Here is a 21145-nt window from a genome sequence, read left to right on the forward strand (position 1 = left end):
GAGGAGAGAGACGATCGGAGACAGAGAGACAAGGCAGAGAGACAGATGAGAGACAGCGCTTCCAAGACAGATGAGCAACAGAGGGAGACAGGCGAGATGGGGAGACACAGGTGGAGAGAGAGAGCCAGAAAGGGGAGGGGTGCCGCAGACACAGACCCGCAGGGAGACTGAGCGGAGGCCAAGAGTCTGAGGCTGAGGCAAAACTGAAAGTGGCAAGTGGGAGAGGGAGTCAGTCGGTGTCGGGTGGGAGGCACGAGGTGTTGGGGGGGCATCCGGAAACAAAGGAAAGTGGTGAGTGTGGGAGCCAGGTGGGAGAGGGTGAGGAAAGCTCAGAGACCTGCTCAGGTGTACAGGGAAGCAGCCGGGGACAGGGACCCAAACACGTAGGCCAGAGGGGTCCAGGGGAAGGAGACCAAAAGCCCCACTTCCCCCTCTTTCTTGGAGCCCCCACAGGGCCTCAGATGCTGCACGCGTCCACCCACTGGGCTCATGAAGCCCTGTGTCCTCGAGAAAAGGGACTGTGTTCAGGCCCAGCCCCTGCAGCCCCAGAGCCAGCAAGCCCTGGAGACGTCCAGCTGGTGTGCTCTGAGTGGACTCAGCTGCCCACCCTGCTCAGGGACAGAGGGGGGCTGAGGCCTGTGGAGGGACCTCGTGGGCACAGAAGAGGCACTTGGGAGCAGGGGTGGCCTGGCTGCTCAGGGAGGGAGTGCCAACACCCTGCTTGGTCTGGCCACCTGCCCTCTGTGAGCCTCAGCTTCCTCATTTGTCCAAGGGTGATCATGAGAAGAACGTACACAGGGCCCCGGTGAAGGTCAAACATGTGTGAAGTGTGTGGCACGGCGTGACATATGTAGGTGCCTGAAGGTGGGCCTGTTGAAGTTGATGCTCCACAGCATCCTGTCTAGATGAGTCAGGGCCCTTTCATTTGCAAATGACAGAAACCCAGCTGGATGGAGCTGAGCCAAGTGAAGGAAGGGTGTTAATAAACTCAAATAACTGAACAGTTCTTGGGTGGATCCAGTTTCGGGCACAAATGGATCCAGGACCTCAACCCACATTCCCAAGAACCTGTCTCCCTGGCATGGCACTGCTCACCTCTGTTCTGCCTTCTCTCTCTTGGGCGCCCTTCCCGTGGTGGCCTTTGGCGGCTCCAGGCTCATGTCCTCCCTGTTGGCTGGTCCCAGAAGACAGAGAGAGAGAGAGCGCACGCCTTATTTCCCAGAGTTCTCGCAAAAGTCCCTGTGCAGAGCACAATTTACTCTCTGTGGAACTTCTCTTTTGGTTTGCCTCTTTGTTTTCTCCTTTTGGTAAAAGTCTAACATTTAACCAGAACGCAGCCTCCCTTCCCCCACCCCAAAGTAGGCTGTGCTTCCATAAATAACTTTGGAATGTGCTGTGTGACCTTAAGCAAATCACTTAACCTCCCTGAACCTGTTTTCTCTTCTGCAAGGAGGGCTCCTACCTTACATAGACAGGAGTGTAGTGAGACTCACTGAAATGATGAGTGTGACACAGTGCATCTCAACAGCCATCCTCCTTTCTACCAGCAACAGCCCCTAAGCTTGGGAGCCTTCCCATCTCCAGTCCCTCAGAATTGGGGGTGCAGTGTATGACACAGGCCTAAGTCAGTCAGCACACGGCATTGTCCCGGCCAGCAACTGGTTCAGGGAGTCACGTGCCCCAAGCTAGGACAGGTAGAGGAGTGTGGGGCTTTTGCTGGAGAGGCTCAGACAGTGTGCTCCCCAGGCTGGGAACGCAGAAGCACGTGGTCTCTGGAGCGGCTAGAACTGTCACGTGACCACACAACGGGAGCCTACAAATGGAGGCACTAGAGAAAGGAGGGCTGAAGAGAAACTAGAAGGTGGTGATAATATTCAGGCCTCTGACTCCAGCCACCCCTGATCATTTCCTACCTTCTCAGCAACAAGGGACCCCATCCTTCTACTTCCGGGGACACCTTTTGGGGCTATGGACCTCAGAATGAGAAGGTTTTACAACTGAGGTCCAACATCCTCAAAGGTCCCCAAAGTTCAGAAATCTAGTGGTGGAGTCGGGACTAAAATGAAGTCTCCTCGCTTGTATTCCAGTGCGCTTGCCACCAAACGTGGTCCTCTTTCTGGAATCCTTGCTCATCAGCTCCGAGACTAAGAATACCAAGTAAACAAAGCAGAAGTAAGGAAAACCTGGAGAGATTTTCCTGAGGGGATCAAAGAGGGGGAAGTGGGATGCGGGGCACGCACGAGGGAGGGGTGCCTGGGACAGATGGGCCACCTGCCTTAAAGTCTTCTCCGGGGTGTCTCTGAGAAGCAGTTAGAAGAGGTAGAGGGTGAGGGAACAGGTGAGTCTGGAGTTTTCTCACATGGGTTACTAGGTACTCATCATTAGACCAGGGTGGCCTGATGGTGGTCACGACTTGGTGGACATGACAGCAGCCGTGGTGATGTTAGAAATCTTTCTTCTGCAAGTGACAGGCAGCCTGGCTCAAATTAGCCTAAGCACACACATAAAAAAGTCGATTGGCTCTTCAAGAAGTAATGGCTTCAGGAACACTGATCTGGGTGCTTAGACGGGCTATCAGAACTCAACTTTTCTATTTCCATTTGTGTCCTCTGCTTGCCTCTGCGGTGCCTTCACGCACAGGTTGGCACAACGGAAGCCTGCAAACCCTGCAAGCGGGGACCTCCCCCTCGGCCGCACGCCCGGGGCCCGAAGAGTTTCTCTTTGCCAGGAGTTCCACCCAGAGTCTCAGGAACGTGTCTCATTGGCCTGAATTGGGTCACGTGTTCCAGTATCAACCAATCACTGGGCCAGGGGGTGGGCGATAACGGTTGGCCATCCTGGGTCCCGTGCGCGTCCAAGCCCGCAGCCACGCGGAGGCGCGGGAACATTGCCCAAAGCAAATCCAATGGCGGCGCGGCGTTGGAAGGAGAAGGAATGGATGCTAGGAAGACGAAAACAAAAAATGCCCTCGGGATGCCTGGGTGGCTCAGTCGGTTAAGCGGCTGCCTTCGGCTCGGGTCATGACCCCAGGGTCCTGGGATCGAGTCCCACATCCGGCTCCTTGCTCAGCAAGTAGCCTGCTTCTCCCTCTGCCTGCTTCTGTCTCTCTCTCTCTGATAAATAAAATCTTAAAAAAAAAAAAAAAAAGATAGACAATTGAACAGTATTTCTTAAAACAAAACAAAACAAAAGCCCTCTATAGAGGTTATAAGATGGTCTGCAGATTGCTAATAATAACTTTTTTTCCCCCCCCCCCGAAGTCAAAGAAGTTCGGGAAATCCCAGATTAGGCAAATAGAAACAGATTATTTTATCCCAGGATCTCTCCCGAGCCATGAACTTCCTACTGCGCGTTTCGTTTCTGCAAGGGGGAATGAGAGAACGCTGCTTTTCCCCCGCGCTGGCGCTCCGACCACGGAATTCTTTTTCGAGAAGCTTCCCCCAGGACTCAGAGGCCACAGATGAGTTTGGGGAAAAACAACACCGAACAGCACAAAGAGCCCAAGCCGTCACTGTCAGTGAGTCCTGGCCCAAGCAGCTGCTGCGGATACCTGCCTTCGTTGGCTCAAGGCTTGCTTTGGCCACCGGGAGCCAGAAGTTCCGGAGAATTAGGTGGCGACTGCTGGGCAGAGATGTGGAAGTACCCCGCTCCCTCCCCAGGACGGCCTGGCCCACACCCACGTGCTCTGGTGTCACCCGCAGGCTCTCGCTGACTCCCAGTGCTGTCATAGGACCGTGCCCCAGGCCCAGTAGTAACTGGCTTTATAATGCACCCTTGTTGGATGCCTTCTTCTTCCTGTCTCACTCCCCTACTCCTCTGCCAGTGTTTTGGGACCACCTCCCAAATAAGCCACTTGCACTAGGACTCTCACCTCAAGGACTGCCTCTGAGAGAACCCAAATCAAGAGAGCTGTTGCCTACCGATAACGGTAGCCATTCTAGAAGCACCCAGATGTCTCCCCCAGCGATTCCAGAGAACACTCTCTCTTACCACTACATCGACCTTTCCTCCGACAACAGACTTCAAGAAAAAAAAATTTATTTCTGCTCCCCAGCTTCAAGGGGATTGTTTCCACTGGCCACCCCAGTGGGCTCAGATACCCCAGCCCCGACCCCATAGACATCATTGCATTGACTGTCTGTCCTGCCTGGCCCATCGACTGGTGGAAGCAAAGCCACATGTTCTTGCTGGTCCAAGAAGCAAAAATGGGAAGCTGCTTCGTGCTTCAGGGAATGCCCCTACCAAGAAAAGGACCAGAGTCACCTTGGACTTCCCCATGCCTCACAATGCAGGGCTGTCACCACGCCCCTTGCTTCGGCCTCTCAAGGATCTCATTCTACCACCTCTCTCCATTGTCCCTCCTTCTTTAGCCAGCCTACCACCACCTTTCCTGTACATATGCCCAACAGCCTCCTCTTTGCTTCCACCTCAGAGCCTTTGCACTTGCTGCCCCTGAGGCTGGAACATCATATACAACTCACCTGCTTGGCCCAGACAGATCCGTGACTCTCAGCCTGTTTACTGTCTCTTAAAACTACCCTAACCGCCCCCCCCCCCACCTATGCCCTCCTTGGGCCTCGGCCTCTATTATGAAATCGCTCAGATATGCAAACACTTAAGAGAATAATATTTCAAACAGTTGCAAACCCAACCCTGCTTAAGAGTAAGACAGCACTTATCACTGAGGCCTTCCTGAATGCCTTCCCAACCATTCCGCACACTCAGCCGCCTGGTTGCCTCTCCCCTGGACTTGGTGTTCCTCGTTGCTTTGCCTGTCTTGCATACGTGTGTATCCCTGAACCAGATATACCCGTTTTCAGGCTTTCAACTTCATATAAATAAAACAACTTGTTTTCCTGTTCTCACTCCATATTCTCTTGGTGATGTTTATCCGCGCTGACAGGTGCTGCCCCAGCGCGCTTTTCCCCGCGCTCATTTTTACCTGCTGGGGCGCATCCACCCACAGTGTGACCAGGCTATAAGTGCTCCACCCAGTCTCCCAGTGATCGCCTCTGTCCGCCCTTGCCCATCGCCATCGCAAGGCCAAGGCCGCCCCAGCCTCTGGTACCCGCCCCCTCAGTCCGGGGGCTATTCACTCAGGGTTTATACCCAGCAATTTGCTAGGTAAAGGGACCCACCATCTCCAGCCCTGCTGATGCTGCTAAATTGTTCTCCAAGGTGCTCGTACCAACATACCTTTTGATAAACTTTCTGCTCCTTGGCCCAGGCACAAAGGTGCCTCTTCCCTTGTCTGTTTTTTCCAAATAGTCTCTGCCCGCTGACGTCCAGCCCATCCAGCCCTCTCCCTGGGCCTCCCTCCCCCACCTCTCCAGTTGGGCCCCTTACTAGCCTCCCTTGGAGAGCAGCCAGCGCTTTGGACAACCAGCCAGAGCAAGGACCTTGGCAGCAGGGACTCCAGAGGCCAACAGTTGCAGATGGAATCCCGGATTTACCACTTTGGCTGTGTGCCTTTGGGCAAATCGCTTCTCTCTGGGCCCGTTTCCCCACCTGTGAATCAGGATACCCCCAGTAAACTGCTCAGAGGGGAATGGCAGTGATTAAACGAGATAAGCATGGAAACATGGCAGTTGCTTGAAGAAGTTGTTACTATTGCCTTTGAAGCCCACAGAGGACGCCGACAACTCTGTGCATTACTCTGGGCTACTTTGTTGTATGCAACAGAAACCCCAAGTCAAGCCGGTTGAAGACAACTGGGAATTTATTGGCCCACGTAACTGGGAAGCTGGAGGGGGTTTCTCGCTTCAGGTGTGCCTGGATCCGGGAATTCGGACTCCAACGGGAAGCTGGCCCTGTCCGCCTCTGGACCATTCTGTCCTCCACATCACCTTCATTCTCGGGCAGGCTCTCCAAGTAGGGGCTCTAGGAATATATTCGTCCAGTTTACCAACTGCCATGAACAAGAAGAGCTTCGCCTTCCAGACACTTCCTGCCCAAATCCCAGGGCCGGTCCTCAGGGGCCCGGGTTTAGGTTACGTGCCCAGAGCAGAGCCAGTCACAGTGACCGAGGCATCCACCAGAAGCTGCTCAGAGTGTGGTTCCCGGAACAGAGCTGTCAGAAGCCTCTGGTAGCTCCTTTGAAACGCAGACTCTCAGGCCCCATCCCAGACCTACTCATTCGGAATCGGCATTTTAGCCAGACCTCCAAGGGAGTCATCTGCACACCAAGGTCAGGATGGCTGCACTGCACATTACCTTTCAGTTGCCCGGGGTCCAGTCCGTCCCCTTGTTTTAAAGATGGAGAAACTGAGGGTGGGGTGGAGGGGGGGAAGCTCTAGGCATCCACACGGCACCCAGGGCTCCCCCCGGCCCTGCCCCCCACATCATCCCAGCTGCGTCCATGGACTGTCTCATGGGGGGATGCACCAAAGCCCAGAAGTGGCAGCCTGGGTCGGACATGCCTCACGCCCAAGTGCCAGAGCCGTGTCCCTGCCACCATTCGGCCACTCCCAGTCCCGGGTCAGGACCTTCTAGAGCGCAGCGGCCCCGGGGCGGGGGATGGAGACCCCCAGACACACACACAGGCTCGTGCATACACACACTCCCACACAGGCGCTCAGGCACAGCCCCCCCTCACACGGACTCCCACCCACCAGGCCCCCCAAAGGCAAGAGCGCTACAGACCACGTCAGCCTTTATTCTACTGCAGAATAGGGCTGGGGCCGGGGTAGTTCATTCTCAGGCTGCGTCAGAAGGTGCAGTGTTGGGGGCACACAGGCTGGACCCCAAAGTGACAATAAGTTAGGGGGGAGAGTCTCAGACTGATCTCAGGCTGGAGTCAGGGCGGGGTGCCACTGGGACCCCCCAGAGCCCTGCCAGCTGCCCAGCTCAGGGCTCCCAGGAGAGGTTGGTTCCAGGACAGGCATGGCTTCACGCTGAAACAACAGGGCAGGGGAAGGGAGGGGTTTCGAAGTCAGGAGGTCAGCAGGGCTCAGAGGGCTCCCCGAAGGAGTCAGAGGATAGGGCTGGGGGGGGCGGGGCGGGCGGGGCCTCTCACCGGACCCTCAGTTAAGCCCCTACAGATTCTCATAATCTGGAGCTCCCTCTTCCTCTTCGTAGTCCTCATCCTCCACCTTCTGGGAGCTCAGGATGGCTGGGAGGGGAGGGAGGGAGGTCTTCAGCTCACAGACCGTCCCGGTCCCCCCTTCCCCCCACCCCCTGGCGGGCTCCCAGAGCTTCTGCCACCCCCGCCCCCCATCCTCTCCCCCAGCCCAGCACACACCAGGCTCGGTCCTAGCCATGGGCGGCAGCTCCTGGGACACGTTCACATACTCCCGGCTCCCATCTGCAGGGGGCAGAGCAGAAGGGGGGGCGGCCACGTGGAGGGTGAAGAGAGCAGGACACTCAGAAAGAGGGCCACAGCAGGGTGAGGGAGGGAAGGGGGGACCCCAGCAGGCACCGGCCACTCACCCAGAGACACGTCTGCACTCTCCTCGCTCTCGAGGACATTCACATAATCCTCCCCCGACTCCACTGTAGGAGAAGCAGAGCCCCCAGCACTGTCACCCAGGGCCCCCCCGAGCACAGACCCCCACGGCGTCCCAGCCCCAAACCACCCCCCCCACAGATCCCAGAGGCCACCCCACAGCCAGCCCCAGGGGGGCCCACAGAGGCCTTGGTGCCAGCACGAAGTAGGGCAACCTGGCCAGAGCTGATGAGAGGGAGTGGGACTGTGGGAGAGGGCGGACGGCAGGCCCCGGCGTGTCCCCCGGAGAGCGGCTCGGCGCCGAGGCTCGGGGTGGCACCGCGAGTCCCAGGTGCTGTTCCCCCCTGGCCCTGTCAGCACCTGTCGCCATGGGTGCCATCTTGGCCTTTAATGCGCACTTGTTTCTCCACGAGGGAGGTCGTGGATGAGGCAGGCTTTGGAGCCAGAGGGCCCAGGTTCAAGTCCAGCTCTGGCGCTCACAGTCATGTAACCTCACACGAGATACCTAATGCCTCTGGGCCTCAGTGTTCTCATCAGGAAGAGAGGGTGGGCGACGGCCCCCGCCTCCCAGGGCTGTTGTGAGAACTAACGCAGAGAGTATCGAAACGGGGCCTGTCCTACGGTAAGTGCCGCCGAGTGTCTGTTAAATAAATGATCCCTCCTGTCGTACAGTCGGGACAACCGAGGCGCAGGAGGGGGAGAGATGGGCTCAACAGCACCCGGGCATCGTGGGGTTTAATAAGTTAACACACGAAGCGCTCTTAGGAGGGCAGGTGGTTGGCCCCCGGCAACGTCGGCTCTTACCCTGATGCTGCCTCCTGAGCTGGAGGGAGGGACGATGAGTCCACGAATGAAAAGAAGTGCTAGCATAGATGGCAGTGGGCGCCCACGTGGGCAGAGGAAGCCAGGGTGGAACAGGTACGGAGAACGAGGACAGGGACGGAAAACCAGACACGGAAGGCAGCCTCTAACAGGCAGCGTGAGACCAACACCAAGGGAGAAAAGCAGCTCAAAGGAAACCGAAATGATGCCGGAAGCAGAAGAAAACTTCCCAAACCCCCCCGGCCCCCACAGAAGAGTGGCTATAATGTCCTTGGAGAGCGACAAGCTGACGCGGCCTCCATGAAACCAGACAGGAGGCTATGAGAAGGGAACACCAGAGACCAAGAAAGAGCTTCCAGTGAGAGAGACAAGAGAAGAGAGTCCAAGAGAAGAGTGAAGTCAAAGAAAGCGCGCAGGCAATAAAAGGGAAAGACAACGGAACAGGAAAGAGGCCAGAAAAAGTGAGGAACTCAGAGGAGCTGAGCAGAAGTCCACCCTGAGGGATAGGTGTTGGAGAGAGAGAGAGGAGAGACGGTGGGGGGGCGGCGAGCGTCAGGGGAATCACGGGACAGGGAAGCGCAGAGGGGTCGCGCCCAGAGTTGGGAATGGCTGGCTCACTGGAGAAGGCGCTGTCTCGGAGGCCGGGGTTGCTGGGCACAGAAGCCGGTGGGACAGCACTGCTGGTGGCTGGCGTGCTGTCGGGAAGCACCTCCCTGAGGGGCAGTCGGGGGGCGGGTCAGCGACGGCCCCCGGCCACGGCCTCCAGCCCCCCGACCCCCGGCCCCGGCCTGGCCACTCACAGGTAGCCCTCATTGTGATAGTCCTCCTCCTCGTCCTCATCCTCGTCCTCACAGGCGGGCTCTGGGGTAGCGACACGGCGATCAGTGGGGCCCGGGCCAGGCCCCAGCCTGCCTGCAAGCAGGGCACCCGGGGCCCCAGACGTACCCTCGTTCTCGTAGCTTGCCACACTGTTGGCTTCGGAGAGCGAGCAAGAGGGAAGCTGGGTCAGCTCGGGTGGGATCCATCCCCTGCCCAGCCCCAGCCCTCTGAGCCCTGGCTCCGCACTTACCACTAGCTGAGTCCGGCCGGGAAGATAGCATGCGGTGGGGCTGTGGAGACCTCCTGGCAGTCAAAGGTCAGAGGTCATGCCTGGGTGGGGCTCTGGGGCAACAGGGGTTGCAACCGGGAAAAGAGACCCCCCCCCCCCGCCAATCTACAGAGGTGAAGGGGGGAAAGGGGGGGAATTTGGAAGCGGGGATGCTACTTACGGGATAGGGAGCAGGTCCGGCTGGCTCAGGGGTGGGTAGGAGGTAACAGGAGCGTAGGAGGTGGCTGATGGCCAGGGCACGACCGTGGCTGAGGACACAGGACCAAGCTCAAGGAATGAGTCCTGACATCTCGCCCCTGTCCTCACGGAGGCCTCCATGGACAGACTAACCCCATGAACCGTCCCATGCCCTGGACAGGCCCTAGGAGACCCATCTCCCTCCCCGTCCCCAGCTCAGGTCAAGGCCATGTGGGCAGCCACTGGGGGGGGGGGGACCTGAACAAAGGCACACGTTCTCTCACACGTCAAGGGACCCTCTCCCCTATGCCCGAGGAAGGGGACCCTCTGTACTCACGAGGCCGTTTGAGCACAATGCTGCTTGGGGTCAGGCTGGAAGGAGAGACACAGCTTGGTCAGAGCCCGGAGACGCCCCCAGCTCCCATCCCAGTCCCCGGGGCCACACAGGGCCCACGGGCCACTCACCTATCAGAGGCCGCAGTGTCATAAGAGCCTGGGGAAGAGAAGACAGTGAGGCAGGACGAGGGGTGACAGGGGAGAGGCGGGAGTGCAGGGCCCTCGGGTCCCAGGCACGCAGAGCAGAGTTAGGGATGGCTAAGAGGGAGCGAGGGGTTAAGGAGGGCCGGATACCCCTGCAGCTGTGCCCCGGGCAGCCCCCACTCACCGGGCAGCTCCCTGCAGCGCACGCACAAGGCTACAGCCAGCAGGGGCAGCAACAGGAGGCCGAGCACGCAGGGGATGAGGACGACGGCCTCCATCTGTGGGGGAGAGCTGGGGCCCACCACCCGCCCTCAAGGGCCAAGCCGCTGCACCGTGAGGGCTGGGCCAGCAGGGGTGCGGGAGCCCAGTGGGCACCAGCCTGGAAGTCTGGGTGGGGGGCAGCTGTGCCCTCCTTGGGCCCTCCCTGGGCCCCCTCCCCTTGCTGGACGGCGCAGGTGGTCAACGCTGGCTGGGGAAGACCGGGGATCCCAGGGCGGTCCGGCCAGGCTCTGGGCCGCCGGTCACCCCTGCGCAGCCCCTGCGCCCCAGCCCTACCTGCCCCTCGGCTAGGCGCCTGCCGTTCCCCAGCGCCTGCCCGCCTGCGGCAGGAAGCTGTGGTGAGCCCCGACGAGGGCAGGAAATCATCGGCCCCGGCTGGCTGCGCCCGCCCCCTTCCCACCCCCACCCAGCCAGTGAGGAGGGGGAGGAAGAGGCCTGAGGAGCCACCCCCAAGGCCCTCACGAGGGGTCTGCTGGCCTCCAGGACAAGGAGCAACTCCCACCAGGAGAAGGAGGGCAAGACACTTAGAGGCCAGCCAACAGCCACAGCCTCCACAGCCCCGGCTCCAGGCAGCAGCCAGGAGGGAGGCCCTGCCTCTGGGAATTCGGGCGGGGGGGGGGGCGCGGGGCAGTGCCCACCCCACCTTACCCTGGCTGGCCTGCCAAGAGGGGCGGGCTCCAGGGGAACCACGGGCGTGACTCACGGTCACACTGAGCTAGCTCCCTCCACACTCTTGTTCGCCCGGCCCAGGAGGACAGGGATTTGCCGAAGGTCCCACAGGAGCGACCCCACAGCCCCGGGAGTCCTGTGCCTAGGGAGGGGGCATCCCCGGCAGCCTACCGGTCAGGGGTCAGTAACACCCAGAGAGACTCAGGCAGGCACTCGGGCTCTGGCTACAAATTTTATTCAGTTACAAATAGCACCAAGCCCCTGGGGCTGCTCCAGGGGAGGGGAACCCCCCTCCTGGACCTGCTGCCCCCCCCCCCCCCCCCCCCCCCCCCTCCACCCCCCCGCCCTTGGCTGCTGTCTGTGTAGTGTGTGGAAGCTGGAACGTGGCCCAAGGCCACTCCTAGAAGCTGGGCCAGGCCGAGGGTTTGGGCCTGGGCTCCTTCCGGGTGGGCCCAGGCCAGCCGTGGTAGGTATGCAGGCTGGTGAGCGACGGCCCCTCAGATGAGCACACTGGACACGGGGACCCGGGTGGAGCGGCCTCGCTGGGGCACCACGATTCGGTCGTCTGTTGGCCCTGCCTCACGCAGCAGACCTGCCGGGGGGAGAGGTCAGAGCCAGGGCTGGATGGACAGAGAGACACAAAGCCAGGGAGGGGATCGAGAGGCAGTGGAAAGTGGACGGGGCAGCAGAGCCACCAGAGCTGGGGGCACGGTGGGACGTCAGCTCGGTGGACAGGCAGACCCAAAGCTGACCGCGGGAAGGGCTGTGGGCTGAGAGAGGCCGAGGACACGGGCCAGGACAGATGGACAGACGGACAAGCAGGTAGTATTGTGAAGTCGGGTGGGGAGCCACGGGCGGACAAAGGGAAGGCCCCACTGACCCTGCACATGCAGCTGGGCCCACCGGCGGTCCCCCTCGATGAAGATGGCGGTGCCCAGGAAGGCGGCCCCGCCCAGAGCCCCAACGAAGGCGCAGAGCATGAGCGAGAACTGCAGGGCCCGGAACTCGGACAAGAAGGAGGGTGGCCAGTTCCGGCGGAGGTGGTCGGAGATCTGCAGGGAGACAAGAAAAGGAAAGTCAGGAGCATGAGTCACGGAGAGGGATCCCCTGAGCTCCAGAAGAACAAAGAAGTCAGGGACCAGCAGAGAGGGGTGGTCTGGAGGACCAGGGAAAGCCCCGCGGCCTCACTGTGGAACATGCAAAGACGAAACGCTGCCTGCCTGGCTGACGGCCCAAGGTGAGGGGGGAGTGGGGCCTGGCACAGAGCACAGACACCTCACTGGGGTCAGCCCTTCCTGCTAAGGCAGCCCCAGCTCAGGCCGGGGGCTGGTGCCAGGAACGCAGGGTCCCCCGATCCCCACCCCAGGCCCACCCGAGGGGCGGTGCTCACCAGGCCAATGAGGTAGGGGCTCCCAGCATCGCCCAGCAGATGGGACAGCACAATCTGGAAGGCCTCGGCAGTGGAACGACGTGTGGGGATCACCACGTACTGGGGAGAGGAGGGGGCAGAGCGCAAGGACAGGGCCAGAGGGAACCCCAGCTCAGGGATGTGAGTGGGGTGAAGGCCCAGACTACAGGCCCATCTGGGGCTGACTCTGAAGTCAGTCTGGGTTTGGGTTTTGAAAAAGCAGTGAAGGCTACAAGGAAGGCAAGCGAGGCCTCCTGCCCCCAGTCCTTGCTCCCGTCAGCCTTTGGGCTAACCCTGCAGTGACCCACTTACTCACCAACAGGATGTCAGCTACAATGGCCCAGTTCATGGACAGCAGTGTCTCTCCAATAAAGATGAAAATCTGGGGGGTTGGAGGGCAAGACCGGGGTGGGGGGATGGGGGGTGGTCTCATCACAAGAAGACCGAACACATGGAGGGTATACTGCGTACTAGGCCCATCTATTCACTCATTTAATTTAATCCTCAGAACACCCCTGTGAGACAAAGCTATTATTCCTATTTGACAGATGATGAAACTGAGCACAGAGAGGTTAACTTGCTTGCCCAATGTCACACAGCTGGGAAGAGCCAGAACTAAGAATCAAAACCAGGCATTCTGGTTCAAGTTGTCTCCAAACCACCACCTTGGTTGACCCCAGTCTTGCCCCAGTGCACCCCAGTCCTACCCCAGTGCACACCAGACCCAGAACACCCCCTTTGACAGCTGCTGGCTACTCACATAGGTGGCCACGATGCTACCACGGGCACAGGCAAGGGACAGGAAGAGGAAGGGCGCAGAGCCCAAGAGGCCAGCAGCACAGACCAGTGGGTCAGCCCGGGGGTTGGAACGGCGGAGGCGGCGGCTGATCTCCACGCCCAGGCCCACACCCAGGACCCCGGTCAGGCAGGTGATGAGCCCAAAGATGAGGCTGGGGGCAGGGGGAGGGGCATGGGGGCCAGGCCCTCTGCCTGCAAAGCCCCCCCGCCTCACCCCCACAGCCTGGAGAAGAAGATGGTCCATCCCAGCCACCCGCACAACTCAGGTCTATCCAGGACCCCATGGGTCATAGAGCTCCAAGAGGAAGAAATCAGCCCATCCATCACCTATTTCCCAGCCCAGGAAACTGACACTGGGACAGGAAGTAGCCTGAGTCTGAATCAATGACTCTCTCCACTCCATCCCCTGCCACCTGCAGGCCACCTAGCCTCGCCCCCATCTGGTACCTGTCAGAGGAAGAGCAGGAGTCTCCGGGAAGGCAGGGTGGGGTCTCCCCCAAGACCACACGGGAACGCAGCAAGAACGCAGGAGCCCAAAGAGCCAGGGAGCCCGTGACAAAGGCCACAGCCGTGAAGCCAAGGGAAGAGAGGATGAAACTAGGACTGCAGACAGTTGGGAGGAAGTCAGACTGACACTCCTGAGGTGTCAGGGTAGGGGACTTCTCCTCTCCCTCCCTGGCTTATTTTAGTAAGGTCAGGACACTAGCTATGGAAGCCGTCTTGGCTCCCCCGGATCTGAGCCTGTAATTCAAGCAGCTGCCACAAGGGGGCAGTGGTGACTGAACGCCTGGCCTTGGGGGGCCGGCCAGTGGACAGAAAACAGAGACCAACCCCTCTCCTGTAAACCTCAAACCCAACAGCAGGGCCTCCCCCAGGGGACCTCAGCTGTCGGGCTAGAATGGAACTAAACTCACTTTCTTGCCAGAGCCCTCAGATCTGCCCACCAGGAGGTGGGGCTGAGGGGCGGGGAGTCCGAGTGGCGCTCCACAGCTCCCCTTGGCGGCTCCCGTACTACCAGGAACAGCAGCAGAACAGCCACCACCCCTAGACCTGGAGTCACCTGGGGAAAGAGTGGGCTTCAGGACAGACACAGACAGCGACACACTGAATCCCTGGGGCTGGGAGAAAGTGAGGGTGTATAAAGGCAACTCAGGCCCCAAGGCCTCAAATCCCTGGCAGCTATCTGCTCACAGGCGGGCACTGAGCCTGCATTCCGAGGGAGGGGCAAATGCCACCAAGGGCGCCTGTTTCTGCAAGCCTAACTTCTCCCTCTTTGGTAACAGCACCCTAATTTCCTTTTGGGAAACGACTCCCCCCACTTCTCTTAATCCATGCGGTTCAAACAGGGTGGGGTTTGTAGCCCAGACTTGGCCGACAAGAGTCATGTTAACCTCCCTGGCCTCCGTGATTGATTCAGTGCCGGGCATATGACCCACGTTCATCTAATCAGATACCATCCAGGACTATTGCTCAAGGATCCAGGGTGCCGAAGTTTCTAAACGGGAAGATAAATGCATGGAGCTTTCACTTGCTTGAGAATGAAATTAATACAGAGAAAAGTAGAGCTGAGAAAAAGGATGACTGAATTCCTGTGATGAAGTGGGAGTCCTGGATCCAGCTTTACCTGAAGCTCACCCTGGGACTCTCCATTACAAGAGCCATCAGAGTCCCATTTGGGGGCTTACAGTTTTACGGGGCGCCTGTCTCCCACAACCAAGAGTTCTGTCTAGCACATGGCTCGTGGTAAGGGCAGCCAGGCTTCCTACACAGGCTTGGCAGAGTGAACGCTGCCTTAAAAGGGGTGGGTATCTGAAGGTAAGAAAGGGAGAATCGATGAGAACATTGCTGACCTTCCCCCAGGCTGTGTCCACACTCACCCGCAGAGCCCAGTGCCAGTCCCCGGCCACATCCTTGACTTTGGAGCCTGCAATGTAACCCAGACCACTGGGGAAAGGGGATGGAAGAGGAGAGGGGACAGCTGGTCAGTCCTGCCCCACGCCAGGTCCTTCTGCCTCCCGTGCCCCGCCCCCCGCCCCCCGCCAGGTCCAAGGCCCACTCACCTGCCCACCGGGATAGCAAAGTAGAACACACTGAGCATCCGGCTCCGCTGGTCTGCCACGAAGAGGTCAGCGATGAGGGTGGGCGCGATGGTGGAGTAACTGGCCTCCCCAACCCCCACCAGGCCCCGGGTCAGGAGGAGCAGCCAGAATCGCTGGGAAACGAAACATGGGGGAGGTGGCACCCCACCCTGCAGCAAGCCTCCCGGCCTCCCTCGCCAGCCAGCTCTGGAGAGGCGGCAGGGATGGCGGGGGAGGCCTGAGCTTGACAGACCTGAGCCTGAATCCTGGCTCCACTACTTACTAGCTGTGACTTTGAGAAAGCAACTTAACCTCTCTGAGCCTCAGATTCCTCATCTGCAAAAGGGGGAAAATAATAACTTGCTCACATAACTATCGCCAGGATTGGACAATACAAGTTCTATTCAACATGCTGCACCCAGGAGGTGCAAAATAAATCTTGACTTCTATCACCCAAGACACCCCAGTGGTGAATAAGGATCTTAGGCAGAGGTTTGTCTACCAAAGACACCTGAGGCTAAGGACAGGGTAGGATCACCCACGGAGAGTACGTATGCACTGCCTGCAGCTAGGGACAGACTTCCAGGGCAGAGAGTAGGAACAGAGGAGGGCGCAACGCAGCAAAGAAGCAATAGCCGGGGAGGCAGGAGGAAAACCAGAAGAGTGGCATATGCGGCATCACTGAAGTCAGAAGAGAGTTTCCGGAAGGAAGAAGGGGGTCAATAGAGCCAAAGGCTCCTAGGAGATCTAGCAAGAGCAGGATTAGGAAGTAGGAGCTCCATTTAGCAACCAAAAGGTCGCTGTTGACTTTGGCAATGGAGTGGTGGGGGCAGGTTGGCCGGCAGTATTCTGGGGTGAGTGGGAGGAGAGGAAGTGCAAGCAAAGTGAGAGCCTCTCCCTGGCTGCTCCTTCACCCAGACTGGAGCTGGGTCAGGGGGGTCTTGTGGGAAGTCTGACGAGGAAGGAGAAGAAGGAGAACAGACAGTCCAGATAAGGTCTTTCTGTGGTACAGAACTGTGAGTGCTGAGGTGTGGCGTGGAAGGAGTCAATGGGCGGGGGAAAGGGGGTGAGGGACAAAAGAATGTTCTAGAAGACCAGGGGAGAGGCTGGGGTAGGCAGATTAACTCAGGCAAGCAGGGGATATAGGATGGCACGGACCCGGGGAGGTGCAGAAGCTCCCCAGGCCCAGGCTGCAATGATTCCAAAGAGCAGCAGTGAAGACTGATGGGTAGTGGGGGGGCCTCACCTCTCTGGGGATGAAGGACGACCCCAGTGTCACCAGGGACCAGAAGGCAATGCCCCCGCACATGAGATACTTCCGATTGTACCTGTCACCCAGGTAGCCAAACACAGGTGCCAACACCATGTAACTGGAGATGAACACTGAGGGGAAGCAGAGAGTCACAGCCCGGCCCCAGGACCCCTGGCCCACCCTGACCCCAGCTCAGGGAGGGCAAGGGGGCCAGGATTAACTCCCAACCCTGAAACTACCAGAGCTTCCAGCCAGAGAAGTCCAGCCCCATCTTTGGCATCTTTCAAACCTTCCATCGTGGAATGAATGGCTGACCCGTCACTTCCTCCCATCCAGCCAAGAACAAAATCCAAACTCCGGACCATGGCCCGCGAGGCGCTACCTGATCTAGCCCCTTCCTACCTCTCCAATCTTGTGCTCACGCACTCTCCCTTCTCTGCATCCCAGTGGCCCCGCTGCCAAGCCCAATATGATCTTCGGACTTTTGGCACCCACTGTCCTCCCGCCTGGAACATTTCTCCTCTCCCCTGAGTGTCAAAGAACCTTCAGGTTCCAGCTCAGATACCTTCCCGACCCCCACGTATTCAATCTCTCTTTATCACAATTACTCTGTTTTCTTTTACAAAATACTCCTACCAAAAAATAATCTCATTACTAGTTTAGGTTTTTAAGGACTGGTGCCCTCTCATTCCCAGTAAAATGTCAGCTTGTCAGCTCCATGAAGACACGGGCTTAGCCTGTATTGGTCACGGCTGTGTTTCCATCACTGAATACACGGCATCGCACAAAACAGGTGCTCGATAAACATGTGTTGAATGAAAAAGGGAATGGCACTGCCAAAGACTTACTCCTCCTCTAACTCAACAACTTTTTAAAGCTTTGCAGACCTTGATCTACGATCCCATTCTCGTTCCTCTAGACTTTGCCTTAAATACCTCGAGGTCCTTTTTCTGGCCTGGGGCAGAGCAAAGAACCCTTCGAGATCTTATCTCAAACTCCTCTCCTCTCACTTGTTGTGTGACTCCGGGCAAGCCTGAACTCTTCTCTAAGCCTCAGTTTCTCTATAAAAATGTAGACAGTACTACCTACTTTTTCTATAAAATAATACCACCACCAACTCTTTGGCTGATGGAAGGATTAGATGGGCGTAAAAGGTCTTGGCCAAGTTCTGTGCATGTTATCACCTCCTCCTCCAGGGCCTGGCACAGAGTAAGTGCTCAGAAATGTTCGAGAAGTGAATGAAGGAAAAAAGGAAGGAAAATAGAATCTGGCCTTGGCTTTGCCTCTCCCATAAATCCCAAGGTTCCAAACAAGTAAAATTCAACTCTCCCCATTCCAGACACCCCCTTCTGCCATTATTTATCGGGTGTCTACCATGCTCCCTACACAGTACCACGTACTTTACAGGCATTAATTAATTTGCATATAATCCTCACATCAGCCCTCTGAGGTGCTCTGGGTTACTACTGGTTCCATCTCACCGACAAGGAAAGTGAGGCTTAGAGAGATTGAGGGCCTTGCCTAACATCACACTAAGTGGAAAGCTGAGATTTAAACCCAGGTCTGTCTGAACCATTACACTAAACTGACTGCCTTTTAAAATGTGGTATCCTGGGCGCCTGGGTGGCTCAGTTGGTTAAGCGACTGCCTTCGGCTCAGGTCATGATCCTGGAGTCCCAGGATCGAGTCCCGCATCGGGCTCCCTGCTCAGCAGGGAGTCTGCTTCTCCCTCTGACCCTCCTCCCTCTCATGTTCTCTGTCTCTCATTCTCTCTCTCACAAATAAATAAAATCTTAAAAAAAAAAAAAATTATAAAATGTGGTATCCTAACTGAGCAGGACAGCCCAGAGCCGAAGAAGGGCCATCTCCCCGCTCCACTAAATCTGGCCACCCTACCTCTATTAACAAGGCCCCAGGCATGCCGGCAGGTAACCCCATTTGGGGCAGAAAAGGAAGAAAAGCTACTGTGCCCGAAAGGGACCTCCACTCACCGGTCTGGATGAGGCCAGAGCTGCTGTCTCCGATGTCGAAGAACTGCTCAATGTCTGGAAGAACGCCTGGTAAGAAGACTCGGGATGGGCTCGGCGAGGCAGCCCCACCTCCGGGACCCCCCCTCCCTTCCCCTAGTCTGACGTCCCTCCCAGCAGTCAGTACCAGCCACCGTGAAGCGGTCCATGTAGTTGAGGAGGTTGATGTAGCACAGCACAGCCACTATGAGAGCCGAACGGCCCGCAGACAAGCCGGTGATGCGCTGCAGCCCCTCCCGGTCCGGGACCTCGGGATCCTCGGACTTCGAGTTCCCCAGGGGCCCCGGTAACCCCTGGGTGCCGGGCACGGGCCCGTCGTCCGTGTCATCCGCCTGGCTGAGGAAGGGCGCGGTGTCGGACCCGGACATGGTCCCCGGTCCTACCGACGATCCCACCTGCGAGGGGAGGAGGCTGTAGAAAGGAGGATGAAGGGAACCCAAGCGAGGGAGGTGCGCCCAGACGCCCGCAGGTGCTTGCCCGGAAGCACGGAGCACGGCTGGGATGGAACCCGGACCCTGCCTGTCATGCCTCCCCGTCCCGGCAGACACAGCGCACGGCGAGGGACGCCGGGGACAGGAGCGGGGTGGGGAGGGCCGACCCCCCCTGCCCAGGCTGGGGCCTCCCCTCACCCCTGGTAGGAGCCCGCTGCAACCACGGTCGCTCAGCCCCGCCGCCGCACTACAGCCGCCGCCATGTTGTCCTGGAACCGGTCATGTGACGCTGGAGCCCCGGGGGCCGACACCACCTCGGGCAAGCCCTCGACACGTGACCGCCGCCCAACTACGGAAGCGCGGCGGCCGCCGGCTCCCCCGTCACGTGACTGCCGGCCGGTCGCCAGGGCAACCGGGGAAGGTCCCAGACCCGCGCCGGTTCCGCCTGCGCTCCCGTAGGGAGTCGCGATGAACCGGTGCAGTCGCCCAGCCCTCCGAATCTCGGCTTGCTTATCTGCAGCTCCCACTGGGCACACTTCTTATCAAACGAGATCAAACGAGATAATGGAATCGTAAAAGGTTCTGGAAGTAGTTTATCTCCAGACATGCCAACGATCGGTTCTCGCTCTCGGCGATTACCCTTCCTCGGTGTCGGGTTTGGGCTTCAGACACGCTCAGGAAGCGTTGAATGAATGGACATTGAACAGCGGCCTCTGGAACGGCCCCGTCCCTATGGTTCGGATTCCCCAAGCCAGCTGCCTGTCAACTCCTGAGCTTCCCCCTGGACACTGCAGGGAGGGTCCCAGACCCCACACGCCCCGTCTGGACCGGGTTTTCCTCACCTCCGACGGAGACTGAAGCCCTTGCGCCCTCTAGTGGTCTCCTCTGGGATTCTCCTAGCTGCGGGACTGGACTCCGAGACCACAGAGCCCTGGCACCAAAGGATAGCTTGGAGTGGTTCTTTAGTGCCCCCCGCTCCAATCTCCAAGCTGCAGTAATAACCGTACACTCGAAATAAAATTAATATACTTCCGGGGCACCTGGGTGGCTCAGTCGGTTAAGCGTCTGCCTTCAGCTCAGGTCATGATCCCAGGGTTCTGGGATTGAGCCCTGCATGGAGCTCCCTGCTGGGCGGGAAGCCTGTTTCTCCCTCTCCCTCTGCTGCCCCCCCCCCCCCCCCCCCCCCCCCCCCCCCCCGTGCTCTCTCACTCTCGCTCTCTCTCATTATTCATTTATTTGAGAGAGAGCGAGAGTGAGAGAGCGAGAGCACGAGTGGGGGGGCGGGGGGGTGGGGCAGGGGCATAGGGAGAGGGAGAAGCAGGCTCTCCACTGAGCGGGGAGCCTGAGCGGGGCTGGATCCCAGGACCCTGGGACCATGACCTGAGCTGAAGGCAGACGCTTAACCAACTGAGCCACCCAGGTGCCCAATAAATAAAATCTTTTAAAAAAGAAATAAAGGCAAATATTTTGATGCTAATTGGTTTTGCCAGATGGGAAAAATATTTAGCTCTTCTCTGGGGACAGGTGTTTTTTTCAATCTGATGGATCTCTTGAATAAAGTTCCTTTAAGGTCAGATAAATAAATATGTCTGTACAGGTCTATTGGTTTAAACTGGAGCCCAACTTTTGTTCTACTTGCTGTGGTTTATGACATAAGAGGAAATGTGGAATTTCTTAGGGAAAAAATAGTTCACCTATGACCAGTGCCACAAAAAAAGACACCTGGCTTACGGGTATGACAAGGACCTGGTAACAGGACCATTGGACTGGGTCAGGGAGGTTGAGAATCTCACTGAGGAAGTGGTCCTTGACCTCAGATGTCGGGGAGGGGCAACCACTCACTTCCCAGGAGGCAGTGGACGGCCTGTGCAAAGGCCCTGCCACAGAAGGAAACATAATGAGCACAAGAATCTGAAAGGAGGGCAGTGTGGAGAAGAGTGAGGGGAGGGACGCCAGCCCAGCAGCAGGCAGGGGCCAGCCTGGGCCCAGGCCTAGCACGTTAGGGGCTTCCTTCATTTTAAAATCTGACTTGCGGGCGCCTGGGTGGCTCAGTCAGTTAAGCGTCTCTTGATTTCGGCTCAGGTTGTGATCTCAGAGTCATGGGATTGAGCCTCACGTCAGGCTCTGTGCTCAGCTGGTATAGTCTGCTTGAGATTCTCTCTCTCTCTCTCT

General features: G+C 58.2%; 2 protein-coding genes across 3 annotated transcripts; both read right to left on the reverse strand.

Annotated features, from left to right (window-relative positions):
• Positions 1-6565: 6565 nt before the first annotated feature.
• LAT (linker for activation of T cells) lies at positions 6566-10402 on the reverse strand. Its single transcript, XM_021700563.1, has 11 exons — positions 10216-10402; positions 10017-10044; positions 9889-9923; positions 9535-9622; positions 9336-9388; positions 9067-9241; positions 8885-8979; positions 7429-7491; positions 7241-7303; positions 7016-7111; positions 6566-6893 (listed from the first exon to the last, which is right to left on the reverse strand). The coding sequence occupies exons 1-10, from the start codon at positions 10307-10309 to the stop codon at positions 7035-7037; spliced, it is 771 nt and encodes a 256-aa protein (XP_021556238.1). The 5' UTR covers positions 10310-10402; the 3' UTR covers positions 6566-6893; positions 7016-7034.
• Positions 10403-11325: 923 nt separating this feature from the next.
• SPNS1 (sphingolipid transporter 1 (putative)) lies at positions 11326-19242 on the reverse strand. Of its 2 annotated transcripts, none has more exons than XM_021700458.1 (13): positions 19172-19242; positions 18670-18937; positions 18507-18572; positions 16510-16646; positions 15246-15397; positions 15063-15129; positions 14100-14245; positions 13633-13788; positions 13148-13337; positions 12704-12769; positions 12370-12468; positions 11860-12031; positions 11326-11571 (listed from the first exon to the last, which is right to left on the reverse strand). In XM_021700458.1, exons 2-13 carry the CDS (start codon positions 18908-18910, stop codon positions 11477-11479), a joined length of 1587 nt encoding a protein of 528 aa, XP_021556133.1. In that variant the 5' UTR covers positions 18911-18937; positions 19172-19242; the 3' UTR covers positions 11326-11476. The 2 variants fall into 2 exon arrangements, with proteins under 2 accessions (XP_021556133.1, XP_021556134.1); XM_021700459.2 differs by having other exon boundaries at positions 18670-18874; positions 19172-19230.
• Between the last annotated feature and the right edge of the window lie 1903 nt (positions 19243-21145).

This window comes from Neomonachus schauinslandi, chromosome 5 (genome assembly GCF_002201575.2).
Source record: "Neomonachus schauinslandi chromosome 5, ASM220157v2, whole genome shotgun sequence".
In the NCBI taxonomy this organism is placed as follows: Eukaryota; Metazoa; Chordata; class Mammalia; order Carnivora; family Phocidae; genus Neomonachus; species Neomonachus schauinslandi.